Raw genomic sequence first — 15,383 nt, forward strand, 5'->3', positions numbered from 1 at the left:
CCCCCGCTAAACCCAAACACATTGTGACATTCGTCTGAAATCCGTGCTCAGAATCATGCTTTCAGACCCTGGCCTCAGCTTTCGGCAGCCCTGAATCACTTAGTATTTCATCCCTCAGCCTCAGTTTACTCATCTGTTAAAGGCGCTGATGTCACTCTATGCATCGCAGGGTCCAAGAGAGCCAAGATGGGGCAAGTATGGGAGGGCTTAGCCCTGTGCTAGCTCCCTTTTCTCCTCCCCTGGCCCTCTCCTGCAAGATGGTGTACCTCATCTTTAAAGAGAACAGAGGATGAGCCCTCATTCCCCCACAGGCCCGGTCAGAGGCTCCTCCTCCCCACGGCTCGTGGTGTCCCCCTGGGCACTCTGTCTCCCCCTCCCGTGGAGGGGTCCCCTTTGGCTGAGGTTCCCTGCCTGTCTTCCTGGGGTCCATTGATCTTCTGGTTTCCACCACCAACCTTTCTAGAAGATTTGAATGTACAACCCTGTATGGGCCTACGCTGCTAGTCTCTTGGGCCAGGGCCCTGCCTTTCCCAGCTCTCAGCACCCAGGACTTCTGATATGGGCTCAGTGCATCCCTGCAGAGTTCCTGTGTTGAAGGCCTAACCCCCAAGTTCCTTAGAATGTGATTATATTTGGAGATAAGCCTTTTCAAAGAGGCAATTAAGTTGAAAGAAAGTCATGAGCGTGGGCCCAGATTCAACCCAACTGGGGTCCTTGTAGGAGGAGGAGATGAGGACACAGACACACACAGAGGGGTGCCCATATGACAACACAGGGAGAAGGTGGAGTCCACAAGCCACGGAGTGAGGCCTCAAGAGAAACCAACCCTGCCGACCCCTCGAGCTTGGGCTTTTGGGCTCCAGAAATGTGAGAAAATAAATTTTTGTTAAGTCACCCAGGTCTGCAAATAATGTCATTTCATTATAATGCTGATGAGAAAAAAAAAAAAGATTCTCAGCCAGGGCCACTGTCTATGTGGAGTTGGCCCATTCTCCCCATGTCTGCGTGGGCTTTCTCGGGGTACCCTGGTTTCTTCCCACAGCCCAAAACTGCACATTAGGTGAGCTGGCCTGTCGACACAGTCCCGGCCTGCGTGAGTGTGCGCGTGGGTGTGAGTGTCCTGTCCAGGCCTTGCACCCTGAGCTGCCGGGAGAGGCCCCAGCCACCTGTGGCCCTGAACTGGAACAACTGGGTAAATAATCATCTTACTTGTGTTTTTTTTTAGTCTTTCTTAAATTTAAATTTGTTTGAGTCTTTCACATTTATTTCAATGTTTAACATTAGAAGTGGTTGGGGTCTTTATTTGAAAGTTTGGTGATGTTTTTGTGACCTGAAATATGCTGTAGGAACTTAACTCTTATTTGTATCAATTAGCCTATGGTCAAATTACTTTTGTGGCGGGGCGTGGTGGCTCACATCTATAATCCCAACACTTTGGGAGGCCGAGGTGGGCAGATCCCTTGAGGTCAGGAGTTTGAGATCAGCCTGGCCAACGTGTTGAAACCCTGTCTCTACTAAAAATACAAAAATTAGCCTGGCGTGGTGATGGGCCCCTGTAGTCCCAGCTACTCGGGAGGCTGAGGCAGGAGAATCACTTAAACCCAGGAGGTGGAGGTTGTAGTGAGCCAAGATTATGCCATGGCATTCCGACCTGGGTAACAGAGTAAGATTCTATCTCAAACCAAAGCAAAATAATAAACAAAAACAAATTGGTTTTGTTGTATGTTGGTTCACTTAGTCACAGTTTCCAACAACCTATGGACAACATTCAGTGAGGCCTTACTGTGCTTTGTCATGGCAACCCAGGCAAACTAACATAACTTAGTATATGACTCTTGGAGGGTAAGTGTGTTGCTGAATGAATGAAGGAATGGGCAATCACATAGAGTAACAGAAGAATTTCTCTGATTTGTGAATTTCTTCATGCATAAAATTTCACCAAAGGGAAGAAAAGTGAATCACATGTGTATCCACATTCAATGGCCTGCCTTTACTGAAACAAAGGCAAGTACAAGAAAATGGGGAAGTCCTACAAAAATCCAAGGCACGTGGCTGCTGGGATATGAGTAGCCTGTCAGAATCGATCCCCGCCACCACTGCACTGTGCTTCCATGCTGGGTGTCTCTGATCTACATGCAAGGCCTAACCTCGTTCTGCCAGTCTGGGTGTCAAGACATCATCAGGAAACAGGATGGGCTTTAGAGAAAGACCTGGATTCAAATGCTCCACCTTGAGACCAGGTCAACTCCATCAGGCAAACAGAGCCCACACCAGGAAGTTCTACAGAGAGAAATGAATGCAGAGAACCTATTTCAAAGATGACAGCAGAGTCCAAAGGCCAGACAGAGATGACAAGCAGCCTGGATTAGCAACTGCCAGAAGCCACCTCTGCCCTGGGGGCTGGACGGTCACACAAGGAAGAGATGCTGTTACCAGGGCAGGGCGGAGCAGCCAGGCCACCTAGTGGGAGCTGGGACCACAGAGGAAGCTGAGAGCACGTCTGAGTTACAGCCACAGTGGGAGATGTCACTGTGGGAACAAGAGCGACTTTATTTTAAATGCTAATCCAGCACGTGACTCTTGACTAACCCTGAGTCCACGAATGCCTCCAAGATGTGGACTTGATGTAGTTCTCTTTACATAGAAACACCTATTCATTGTGAGTTTCCTCCAAAACAACCCCTGTTGTTGCAGAAACCACAGGCTGTGATTCCTGTAGCCACCTATGCAAGCCTTCCAGAGCACATACGCTTTTTCCCCAGGATATAAGCCCTGGGTTGGGGGTGGAAGGTTTGCTGCATGGACATCTATTTGTCTGGCAGCTGCCTAAAATCATGCTTCTGTCTGCCAGTTCCCCGAAAAAAATCACCCCAAACCGACCAACTGGATTTGTCTGCCTCTTTCTTTGGTTTCTCCGTTCCTTCTGTCCTTCTGGGTCACTTTGTACATATGGCCCTTTCATGGAACAGTCACCCAGAGCAGAAGAGAGGGAAAGGACCTGGCTTCTCCCCGCCTCCCTCCATTTCAGGGCCTCCCGTTGGCTGCACCTCCATGGAAGCTTTTGAGCAGAGGAGCCCAGGCAGCCTCGCCTGCAGGTACAGAGCCGAAGAAGGAAGGCGGGAGAAGCAGAAGGCAAGTGACTGAGTGGGCAGGTTACGTGCCTGTGGAGAGGTGGTTTCCCCAACTGCGTGGTGTGATTCAACACACTATGGTGACACACTCTGATGGCCCTGGGGTTTGTGAAATACACACAGAGAAATCAAAACGGCATCGCTACCTGCTTCTCAGCCCGGACTCTGATGTCACGTACTTGTCCACCGCTGCTGACAGCTTCTGCTGGGAGGACTCCAGCTGCCTCCTGAGGGCCCCCGTATCCACGTCTGGGTGACCAGCTGCTTCTTCCTGAAGACCTGCCTGCTCCTCAGCACTATCTTCCATGTCCTGGAATATCCAGGATGTGTCAATCTTCACATCAACGTTCATTATGTCGAACCCCTCACTGCTGGGGGCTCTGATGACATAGCTGAAACTCTTCTCAGTCCGTCCCTTAGCTGTTGGCTCCATCTCGCAAATATTTCATGGGGCAAGACTTAATAATAAAATTAAGTGAGTCTGCAACATTGACTTCCTGGAGGTTTCAAGGTGGTGGTTGTGACTTCAGATTGTTCAGGAGAATATCCTTTGAGAAGGGCAAGAACAGGTGGATTATTCATGAGTGGGTGACTTGGGTTTCATCTGCACAAGCATCATACAATATGAATGAAAGCCTCTCATTTTACAAGTCAGCATGCCAGAACTCACGCGAAGCAAGAAAAAGTTGCAGAAAAATCACATGAGATGAAATGCCCGGTGATGAACACAGAGAGGAAAAGTAAGATCTCCAGGTAAGGCCATCAGATGTTGGAGACGCCCAGTAGTCAATGAAGCTCATCTTTTTACCACATAATGAATAAAGTTCCACACCTCCTCTCCGAGTGCAGCACATACTTTTCAAGGACCTAGAGTTTGCTAGGGGAAGAGGATGGGAAATTTATGCTGCCCTGGGTGCCGTCCGCACCAGGGGCGGGGGCCTCTCTTGCCTTACCCAGTCCAATTCTCCCAGTGACCCTATGAGGTAGGCGTTAACATGACCATTATACAGATGGTCTGATGGAGGCTCTGCAAGGTGAAGGAGCTTATCTGGGCCTCACAGGTGGGATGGAGGTAGCAGAGTCAGGATTCAAATATGGATCTGACTCCCACACTAGAGAGTGTGCATTCTGACACAGGAGATACGGTAATAGGTGAGCAACAAGACCCCAAAACAGGAGCAAATGCATCCTTTGGGCACCCGGAGGAGGGGGAGGGAGCTCCAGGCTGAAGAGATCGTAGGAGGAATGGGGGATTACAGCAGAGAGAGGTGGGGAGGGGACTCCCCCAGGTGGGGAGCATCCTCAGGCCACTGCCCCGCACAGAGAGGCAGGACAGGTGAAGGGAACGGGAGGACCAGACTGAGCTGGCCCGGTGGACACACAGAAGGAGGAAGTGGGGAGTGAGGACAGAGGAGGCTGGGTGCCATCCTCTTACAGGCACTCAAGGACTCTGGCGTTTCTGTGGGCCCCTGGGAGAAGGGAGGTGCCTGGTCAAATGTCATTTTGAGGATCGAGCACTCCGGGTTGGCAGGAGCAAGATGGAGGCAGACAAACAGAAAATAAGAGGCTTCCATCTCCCTGTTAAAAATAAGAAACGTCCCCCCTCCCTTTTCTTAGAGCATTTACTTTAGAAAATTTGTAAGTTCTTTCTTTGTCTCTTTGAAATATGTGTAAATCCTTTTTAAAGCGAAATAAGCCTTTTGCCAGCTGTATGACCCGGGAATGTTTTCCTGAAGGACCTGGGCACCGCCTCTTTGGGATGTAAATTCCAAGGAAAACAGCGCCCCTAGTGTTCAGTGGGAGGAAGGAGCCTAATTGGCCAGGCGCCTGGCTCCAAAATGCAAAACCTGTCACAGGAAGTGACAGAAGGGTGGAACCCAGGTGCAGGAGACGTTTTTTTCCCCTTTGTATAAAACAAATTAATGAACACAGAGGGTTGCCCTAGTTGCCAGGTGAGTTTAGGATGAACCATGTGAAGCAATGACGCTATCAAGTCCTTTTCCGTAGGGATGAGGGTGAGAGAATGTGTGCATGCATTGTGCCTGCCTGGCTATACAAAAGGTTGAAACTTCTTTCTGTCTTTGCAATCTCTCAGTGGGTTGCCTGTAATGCATCTCATATCTTGGTTTAATGCTTATTCAATAATAAAACCTTTTTTTTTTTTTCTTTTCTTTGTGATGAGGTTTTCTGCACTGGGAGAAGCTTTTGTCTTTAATCATATTTTCCCAACAGTGGCCAATGTCTTGGTGGCCACAAGGGGTTTCAGTGGACCTGGGGCGGTCAGAGGCGGGGGGCGGGGGTGCAGTAGAGCCACTCAGATCCCAGGCGCTGGGACCAGGCTGCCTAGGTTCCAGGCCTGTCTCCATCGCTTCTCAGATGTGATTTTGGACAAATGACTTAACTTCTCAAAGAAAAAAGGAGGGTAAAAATCGTGCCTAAGTGAAGAGCTGTCGAGGAATAAATAAGTCAATCCCTGCAAAGCCCTCAGCAGAGCACCCGGCACACACTAAATACGCATGCTGTCTGCTGGATGGGGGGCAGACGCAACACTGTCCAGCCGCGTCCAACTTTCAAGCCTGCTTGCCACATGATCCTAGGCAAGTGACTTGGCCCCCTGCAAGATGAAACTGGCAGCAGTCCCCGCTCCCCGCTGTGGCGATGACTAACTGAGCTCTGGGGAGGTGGCGGGGGGTGGTGGTCGGTCCTGTATCTGCACTGCACCATGAGCCCCGAGGAACATCAGCCAGGAGGAGCCAATGCAGAGCAGGAGGATTGAGTGACAGCTGAAGGCAGCAGCAAGAGACTGAAAAATTACCCCAGGCCCACCAAGGAGGAGGAGGTGTTCCAGCCCTTCCTTGGGAGCAGCCCTGAGGGAGGGCACGTCCTTCCTTCTCGCCTAAGGACAGTGAAGCAGGCGGGGCCTCTCCAGGGAAGTGTTCTCAGGTCTTTTAGGTAAGTGACGGAGGCTCTTGGGGGAAGAAGAAGGTCAAACAGAGAAAATCGTGGCCTGCCTATGGTTTACCAACCTCTGTGGTAGCCTGGGGTGGAGATCTGAGCCTGCAGGCCCCTCAGAAGTGACAGGGCCTGGGCAGGAGAAGGGGACAGATTGATGTGCAGATGTAAGGATGGGGTTCTGACCCCTTGGGATCCTTGGGGAGGTTCCCTGAGACTGAGGGTGGTAACAGGGAGAACACAGGCTATGGAAGAAATCAAGAGTCCCTGTTTCTACTGGAACAACAGCCCCTGAGAGTTGGGGGGAAGCTGGGAGGGAAATAAGGAGGTCTGGCCGTGTGAAGACCTGGACTCCACCCTACTTCAGAGCCGGAATCTGGGGCGTAGAGAAGGGCCCTACAGAAGGCCCCAAGAGTCCCTACAGAAGGCCCTAGGAGTCCAGACAACCAGGCGGGGCGGGAGGGAAGAGGACCCCACAATGGCATGTTTGCCATTTCCCACCCAATTTGGCAGAGCCCTGGCAAACCCTGTTTAAATGTGAGAAAATAACAAAAGGTCAAACTGGCCACTGTTTGTCCTGGGGGTGTCAGGCAGGATTGCTACTGGTTACAGAGGGGTTACAGCCGGCGAGGAAGACCCGGGGGCCACAGTCCTGGATGCTCCCGGCGGATAAAGGAGCAGCGGATGGGAGCAGATGTTGAATTTGCTTGGGAAGGATGGGGAAGCCGGAGCTAAAGCGGGGCATGCAACCAGCCAGGGTGAGCCTTGCTCCTGACTGGGGGAGACGCCCGCCCGCCCACACATTTGTATTCCTCCCCTCCCCTCAGGGCCCAGCACCGAACTGGGGGCAGGCTGTGTAGGATTTCACACCCTTGAGCGTGAGCTGGCTCTCAGGGCATTCATGTGAAATACAAAGCCCATTTCACCTAAGTTGCTCGGCACAGGCACTGCGCTTCAGCCAAAACACCTGCAGCCAGTTGCAGACCCGGAAGGGAAGTGGGGTTCGGTGAGAAAAGCCTCATACCCGTGGGGTAATGACCTCCCAGTTTGCCCAGAACCTCCTCCATTTTAAAACAGGATGTCCTGTGTTCCCAGAACCCCCCGCCGTCCTGGACAAATCAGCCCGGCTTGTCCCTGCATAACTGGTCTCCCGGCCTCAGTCCCGGCCTTGGCTCCTCAGCCGGCAGGAGGCGGCCAGAGTGGCGGTGACAGAACGCAGTCTGACCCCTTGACTTCTCTGCCCCAGCTCCTCCCTGGTCGCCTTTGGCCTACAGAGGATTGAGGTGTAAGGGAGAGAAGTGGAAACCTGTGTTTGCACCACGGACATCTCTGTGCCAGGAACATTCGGGGCTGGCTCTCCGCTGAACCTCCCAGCTGACCCGTGGGGAGGGCTATGCTAAAGTGTGGAGCCACACTTCTCCTTTCTACCTGAGGAAGTGACCTTGGGTTCCCCAGACTTTGTAACTCTGCTGCCCTGGAAGCCACATACGTGTTACTAGACAACAACATTCAAAGCCCTGGCAGATGTGCCTGACCTGTGCGCAGGGCTGTGGATGAGGGGTGAGTGCACTGGGGCGCAGCACAGCTCTGAAGCTTCCTGAAACTGGGGTCCTAGCAGCCAGGACTGTGCCTAGCAGGGAGCCGGGAAGTCATGGCTGGGACTGTGACAAGAAATACTGGTTCCTAACAGGGACTCTGCATTTCTATGCAGGGAAACCCTCATACCTGCCAGTATGAGCCTCATGCTTCATCCTGCACCGCCTCGTGGAGGGCCAAAGAGAACGGGTCCTGGCCCCGGGCCGGCTGTATGGACTCCTCTGAGGACAACTCCCAAGGAGAGAACAGAGGATGCTATGTCTCCCACCAGCAGCCACGGTGGCCTGCAGGAGCCTGCGGGTCTAACCCTCCAGCTCAGACCTCTCCCAAGGCCTCACATGGGAACTATCACCACCATTCCTCAGAGTGGCAAGGACATTGCCAGTGTCCACAGCAGGAAGAGGCCAGGCTGGCAGGGACCAATGGGTCTGACTTCAAAGCCAAGGCCATTTCGGTCACATGATCTCAGTGGGAGAGCCCAGCAGACACAGACACTGCCCTTCACCCAATGAAGGATGGGGACAGGCAGGCGTGAGGACCGCACTCCTGCAGTGGCTACAAGAGTGCTGGACCGACATTCCAGAGACCCATGGGTGCCCCTAGACTTCTGCCCGCAGAAGTTAGCACAGCAATGCATCCTGTGCTTCCCGGCCGGAAACAGTAGGCGTGCCTTTGTTTTCACTCACTGTGTGATCCCACTCTCCCATTGCCCCCTGGGCTGCTAGGATGCCTATGTTTTCAACCAACATCAGTTTGTTCATATTTCACCAAGTGTTGGTAAGTTATGGAGGCTGAGCTAGTGGGTGCTTTGCGGTTTTGATTTCAAAAGAGAATGAGTAATGCTGGGCCATCCTGGTGCATTTCTGCTTAGAGATGGATCCTGGGATGTGGTGTGAGCAGCCCTCCCTGGCTGGCAGGGCCCTTTCTGTGCAGGGCACTGTGTCCTTCTCCATCCGTGGATCTGGTCTTCTGAGAACTTCTAGCTCTTCTGTCGCCCTCACCCCATGAGTTCCCTCAACTGCCTAAATTTCAGTCATTTCCCTTTTGTCCAAAGGTCCTTCTCACCAGAGACCACAGACCTGTTCCTTCCACCTGATGAGCAGGGCCTGAGCCTGTCCACCTGCAACCAGCTGAGGATGACCCGGTCTGGCCTTCAGCCGGCTTTTCCCATGCAGACACAGCCAGCCTCCTCATCACATTCAGTCTTCTGTTTCACTTCATCTATTCTAATTCCAAACGTCTTCCCGTGCAGAAGTTTGGGAGAAGCATCCTGTGAGCAGGTGGCTTCTTCTGGAGATGCCCCCACCCAGCCTAGAATAACAACAGGAACAACATCGGAAAGGAACTTGGGGAATTGCCTCCTGGGCTGACCATCCTCAGCTGGTGTCTGACTCTCTGTAGCTGCCCCACTCCATCCGCTCTCCAGGGAGGCCTCCAACACCCTGACAGCTCTTCTGGCTCTATCCAGGGGTGGCCTCCCAAGGCAGGAAGAGCTCACTTCCTCCCCACAGTGGTGACAGCAGGACCTGGTCTCGGGGCCACTGTGGAAATAACCTAGTTCCTGCAGGTGCTCCAGCGTCTCCTCCTTGGCAGCCCCTTGCAAATTACCACCGAGATGCAACACAGGCCCGAGTGTGGCCTGGTTGGTGGTCACGTCTGCTCTATCAGTCCTCAGTCCACCTGGTCGCAGGGACAGTCATGCTCTGAGACTTTTGCCGTGTCACACCCACAAGAGTGACAGAGCCTTCGGCCTCCCCTCGGAAATCTGAGGTCCCTGGGGTCAGCTCCTCCATGATGGGCAAGGCTCCAGCCCCTCATCAGAGTCCTGCCCTGTCTCTCTGGCTGCCAGCTGCTGAATCCAGCTGTGAACAGATTCAGAGGTTTTGCTGAGCAGAACTTGAACTGGGATTCACATTACAAGGACACTTGCAAGTCGCTCCGGCAGACAAACTCTGGGACGAACACACCACGGTTCGTGGAGATTTATGTACACAGGGCAGAGACGGCACCCACCCGGGTCCAGCTGGACACGCACACTGTGGCCTGGGGAGGCATCTAGCGTGGGGATGAGGACTCGGGCCTGTCCCCAGACAGTGCAGTGGCTGCCGATCCCTTGGTTTCTGGTAATTGCACTTAGTTTCCTGGCATTCAGGTCTCTGCCCCCTTGGGCCTTCAAGGTGCCAGAGCTGGGACATGGATGTGGCTCCAAGTTTGACAAAATCCCCATCGTCCCTGCAGAGTCCTTACGGCTTGGGCTGGCCAGGACCCAGCCATGCGTCCAAAGGCTTCCCCTTAAAGCTATTGTCAAATATACATAAATTCTGTTTGCAGTCTCTGGACTTTGAATAGCTTGTTTCGCTGTTGAATTTGGTTTGAGTGGGGTTGGGGTTGCCGTAGGGACTCAGTTTATTCCATAAACTCTTTTTCTATCCTGAAAGATTAAAACATAATTTGAAACGACACAAGAACCAAGGGTTAAAATGACTGCAGGATCCCTTGGCTTTATCTGCCCCCTCCCCCGACTGCTGTCATGAACACCCCAGCTGAGCCCTGAGGGACCTTCCCCCACAACCCAGGAGAAGCAGCAGCAGCAGCAGGATCAGATCACCCATCCCCTAACACCCACCCACCCCCTGTGGCCACCCCCACCCCTGATCAGATGGGACTGAGTGTCAGCTGTCCTCTAAGACCTGAGATCCTTCCCTTACTCAGTCCATAAACATCGAATGAATATCGACCATGTGTCCAGCACTGTCCCAGACACTTGGGTACAGAAGGTACCAGACCAAAGCCTTTGTGGACTGGGGTCAGCCTCAGGGACGCCCATGAGGACATCAGGCAGGGCCCTGGCCTCGGAGCTCAGCCCAAGGGGTCCAGGTAGCTACCTGGTGGGTACTGTAGGTATCCCCGGAACCCAGGGGGCCCTCAGCCTGGGCTGGATTCAAAGACAGAATTCTAGAGTCTATGGGTCCTGGCAGCCCCTGGCTCTGAAATGGTCACTCTCAGGGAGAATGTGCAAGGGCCCAGGTGTCTAGGGTGGGAGCTGGGTCCTGGGGACACACAGGGCTCAGTGGTCAGAGGAGGACCAGATGCTGAGGTGGCCTCGTTCCAGAGGTCCCTGAGCATGGCACAGGTGTCAAAACCCAGCACAGGACAGGGGTGAGAGGGAGCTGGATGGCTTTTTACATGGGCACCCTGGGGCACTTTGCACGTAAGTGGCAGTCTGGGCCCATGAGCCATTTGTCCAGCAACCTCCTGCTCCTGCAGCCCTTGAACCTGGAAGCCAAAGACTCTGGACTCTACAGAGGACTTACTGGTCCACATGGCAACTGAGAGCACCAGGGACTGAAGCCAAACTGGAGAGAACCTTTAGAATAAAACAGAGTCCCCCTTTGTGGATGAAGCTCCACAGGGGAGAATCTTCTTCACAGTGAGCCTCCCTGATGCCCCTCCTCAGGGCGGTCTCCCCCGCTGACCCAGCCCCGTGAGCTGAGGCGTCCAGCACAACGCCACCTTCCACAGTGCCTCATCTCTCAAGGAACGGGACCGTCAGGGACTGGGGAGGACTCCTCCCGTTTTAGAAAATCATCATTTTCATCTGCGAAAAGGAAAGGATACCAACCCGAGGTCTTGGCTCACTGAAGTCATCAAGGCCACAGAATGAATGCTAGTGAGAAAAACAAAAAAAGGAACAAAAACTATAAAATAATACCAAAAGAAAATGAGGAAAAGAGAAGAAAAAGAAAAGAAAACAGATGTAAGATATGTAGTATGGAACTCAATGACAGCATTTTACAAGAATTATGACACTGAGTTGTTGGGTTGGGAAAGAGAAATGGGAAGTAAACAGGCCTTAGGGACTGATCTCCCCTGGGAAACGCATCCTGGGGCCTTCCACACTCAGGGTGGGTTATCCCGACCCCCTCCCCAAACATGCGGCTAACTCAGACAGGGGAGACTGACACTCTGGACCGGGACAGGTCTTTTTGGTGCTGTGATGTGGACTTCATGCAGAACGTGGGCAGGCCAGTATAAATAGAGGAAGGCCCAGCCAGTGGTCGTGGTCAGTGGCTCCCACCAAGAGACGGGGGCATGATGTGTGCACCAAAGATCAAGGTAAATTCCACTCAAGGTCACCCAGTCCAACTTACAGACCAGCAGAGCCCTTTCCCCTACACCACGCTTGCCCAGCCCTCTACCCACGGGCCCCATGTGGCTCAGGGCAGCTTTGAATGTGGCCCAGCACAAATGTAAACTTCCTTAAAACATTATGAAATTTTTTTTTTGCAATTTTTTTTTTAGCTCACCAGCTATTGTTAGTGTTAGTGTAATGTATGTGTGGCCCAAGACAATTTTTCTTTCAATGTGGCCCAGGGAAGTCAAAGACACCCCAGCCCTATACCAACTTTACCAGGGTTCTTTCTTCCAAGAGAGTCACTGTTTAAAATCTTTCATGTCATTTGATTAGTTTACTTACAGAGAAAAAAAATCAGGGAAAAACGGTCTTAACAGGAGGAAAAATTAAACACGTCGACTTAAAAGTAGAATTCTTTTCTTACCCTTTTCAGGACTTGCTTTGTTGAAAAGAAGTTGCAAGTCATTAGGTGAAACATATCTGAACATCAGCTGGGGCTTTTGAAAATAATCCTTGAGTTGGCCTTTTTTCCCCAAAAAACAAGGTAATATCTCCTTATATTATTTATTGGAAAAGTCCAAGCTGACAGCCGTCAACTTCTAAACAAGGTGTAGGATCACTGGAAGTCAGAGCTAGAAGGGGCCTTGGGAATCACCCAGCCCTTCATCTTCCACATGGGGAAACTGAGGCCTGGGGAGAGGGAAGGATTCATTAAGACCATCCAGTGGGGTGTGGCAGGAAAGAGTTTCTGGCAATGACAAAGGGACTGATGAGCCAGGGATAGTGGTGGCTGGAGCTATTTCCACGGTCACAGACCCCAGTGCCTATAAGGAAATGAAGGTGGCATGAGGCATCTTGGAAGGTTTCCAGCCCTACAGGCCTCATCAGGCGTCCATCCTGGCCAGTCCCTCCTGCTCTACATGCCAGCCTCCACAACTCCCTTCTGCGGCAAAAGGAGACAGACCAGTCCCCAAACATTGGCTTTGAGAAAAGAGTCAAAACAGAGCCAGAAAGAGGATTCCAACATTTCCCAGGTATTCTCACTGCTGAGGATATAGTGAGTGTTATTTTAAGTGTGTGCTCATTGCACCTGATTTTTAACATTTTCATCAGCAAGGATGACCTTGGGCATGTTTTAAGCCTTTCTTTTATCATATCTGGCTCTATGACCCATTTTACCAACAGAAGTGGTAGAACTACCTATGAGATGGGAAGAACTGGTGCTGCCAGTCCACATGCCTTGCCTGGGCCCTGGGCTGCGAACTTTCATATCCTCAATCTAATTTCATCCCTACATCCACCCTCAGAGACAGAGCACCATTCCTAGCAGCACATGAGAACACCAAGGCCTGGGGCAAAGGGGTGAATTTCCCAGGCTCTCTGGGCCCACTTGGGCAAGACCAGAGGAGAGCCCAGGCTCATCTATCTGCAAAGCCAGCTTATGCCTCAAGCAATTCTTAAATTCAATCATACTTGAGACCCCCTTGAGTTCTCAAAATATCCTTGGGGAGTTGGTGGGGGGGGCATCTGGCAGATGGGGACTCTAGGAATCAGCTAAAACTGGGGTTCCCATGAGGGTAACCAGGGAACTGGCAGGCGAGCCCTGCCCCCACCCCTGTGCACAGATCCTCAGTCCACTTGCGACCTGGCAGGGCCCTACGCCTCCAGCAGAGATGGGAAGGTGATTTCCTCTGCAGGGAGCCGACTCTCACAAAAGAAGGGAGAGGAAGCATCTGAAACAGAGGTGAAATCTTAAGAGCTGTCCCATCTCTCTGGGCACATGATTTGATTCTCTACAGGACTGGAAAGGCTGTTATCCCTTTTTTGAACAGCCCTGGAATCTGCCTTCCAGTGACTTCTGCCCTGGTTTGTCCCTGAAATGAGTCAGCTTCCTCTCTCACAAGACTGGCCTCAGACACATGAAGCCCAGAGATGCCCTTTCTACCTCCTCTTCCCAAGCTGATCCCACCACGACCTTTGAGATTCAGGTGGGACCCCCTCTTCGGGCAAAGGCATGCCGGCCCCCGGACCTCCTGGATGGGTTCAGCGGCCCTCCATCTTGTTGCCACACTTGAACTTACCTCTGTGACACTAAATAGGCAATTATTGTTTTTCTGTACTCATCTAGGATCATTTGCTTACTCATCCACAAACATTTGATGATGCCCTATCCTGCGGCAAGAAATGTCTTGAATCAGATGAACACCACGTAGACCCTGTCCTCAAGGATTCACAGCCATCAGGTGGAAGAAGATGAAGGGCAATGCCATGATAAAGCTGCTTTGCGTGTGTCCTGAGCAAGACTCATGTGTGTGTCTGGACCAATGTCATATGGAGGGGCAGGGTGGGATGGCTATAACGTCCATGGAGACCCCAGCCATCCCTTCCTAGCTGCGGGACCATGGACAGGTGTCCTAATCTATCTCTGCCTCAGTTTCCTCACCCATAAAATGGGCATCATGGTAAATGGGCTGGTGGAACATACCCAAAGCCCAGTGAGAGGCCAGCCTCACGTCCTCTGGGATGGGAGAGGCTGCGTCTTCCAGGAACATGCAACTGGTTTGGGGCATACAGAAGGTATTTAAAAATGAATGAGTCCCTGGACGAGAACCTGTGTCTGTGGTTAGGGGGATGCCACCGACCTCAGCGGGCTAACATGCTTCACCTCTTTCCTAGTGAGACAGCAGGGGAGGGATTCTGGGGAAAGGCTTTGGTGAAAAAGATATACAGAGTTGCCCCAGCCTGCAAATTTTTGACAGCCATTGAGAAGGAAATGCCTTTACCAGGAAGGAATTTTGAGGAGCTACCAATTTCCATGAGGTGCTGATTTGGGGGAAGAAGGGCAGAGAAAGGAGGGCTGGAGACAGAGTCTATGCTTTGGACGTTATGAAATAAAATGATTCCGCGCTAACATTTCATGGAAAGAAACCTGGGGACAGTGTGAGCTGCAGTCACCTACCTTTTCCTCCAGTTCTTTCAGGTGCCGCTTCTGAAACTCCAGTTTGTCCTCCAGTTCTCGGATTCTCTGAAATACACCAGGCTATGTGTCAGAAAAAGTACATTTTCCAGGTTTAAAACCTCTGCTTTTATTTTTATTTTTTTTTTATTGTGCTCTAGCACAGAAGCCATAAAGGATACAAACACTGCGGGCAGCTTGGTGAGCTCTGATACGTGCACAAGCCCGTGTCACCACCGCCCAAAGCAAGACAGAGAGCGTCCCAGCTCCCAGAAGGCCTTGGTCCCCTGGCTCAATTCCAGCCCTGCAAAGGGATTCTGTTCTGACTTCTGTTGCTAATAATGGATCGTGCCTGTTCTAGAAGTTTGTGGAAATAGAATTACACAGTACCCATTCTTAAGAGGGGATCTTTTGAAAATAAAACATTGAGACTGGGCCAAAACATGTAGGCACCCTGAGCAGCTAATAAAGGGCATGGTTGGGATGTGACACCAAGTCACGTACTTGTCCAAGATTTATTTAGCTGCAGCCTGGGGGCTGGGGGGAAGGGAGAAGGGCAGAGGAGGTGTTGGTGGGAGCCACTGCACCAGCATCCACCCCACCCTCTTAGAAT

At 51.8% G+C, this 15,383-nt stretch overlaps 2 protein-coding genes across 8 annotated transcripts in view; both read right to left on the reverse strand.

Annotated features, from left to right (window-relative positions):
* C3H4orf50 (chromosome 3 C4orf50 homolog) overlaps positions 1-3,564 on the reverse strand; it is a 120,414-nt gene extending 116,850 nt beyond the window's left edge. For all 7 annotated transcript variants that reach the window (XR_011621569.1, XR_011621568.1, XR_011621564.1 and 4 more), the window contains exon 1: positions 3,278-3,564. Coding sequence is in view for 1 of the 7 variants with exons in the window: in XM_071093900.1 (XP_070950001.1) it covers positions 3,278-3,564 (287 nt within the window). In the remaining 6 variants the exon portion in view is untranslated. The remainder of the gene's footprint in view (positions 1-3,277) is intronic.
* Positions 3,565-9,970: 6,406 nt separating this feature from the next.
* Positions 9,971-15,383, reverse strand: part of LOC105483914 (janus kinase and microtubule interacting protein 1) — a 179,743-nt gene continuing 174,330 nt past the window's right edge. The window contains exons 19-21 of the mRNA XM_011744997.3: positions 14,774-14,839; positions 11,302-11,377; positions 9,971-10,110 (exon numbers count right to left, since the gene is read on the reverse strand). Of these exons, the coding sequence (XP_011743299.1) occupies positions 11,327-11,377; positions 14,774-14,839 (117 nt within the window). The 3' untranslated portion in view covers positions 9,971-10,110; positions 11,302-11,326. The remainder of the gene's footprint in view (positions 10,111-11,301; positions 11,378-14,773; positions 14,840-15,383) is intronic.

This window comes from Macaca nemestrina, chromosome 3 (assembly GCF_043159975.1).
Source record: "Macaca nemestrina isolate mMacNem1 chromosome 3, mMacNem.hap1, whole genome shotgun sequence".
Classification (NCBI taxonomy): Eukaryota; Metazoa; Chordata; class Mammalia; order Primates; family Cercopithecidae; genus Macaca; species Macaca nemestrina.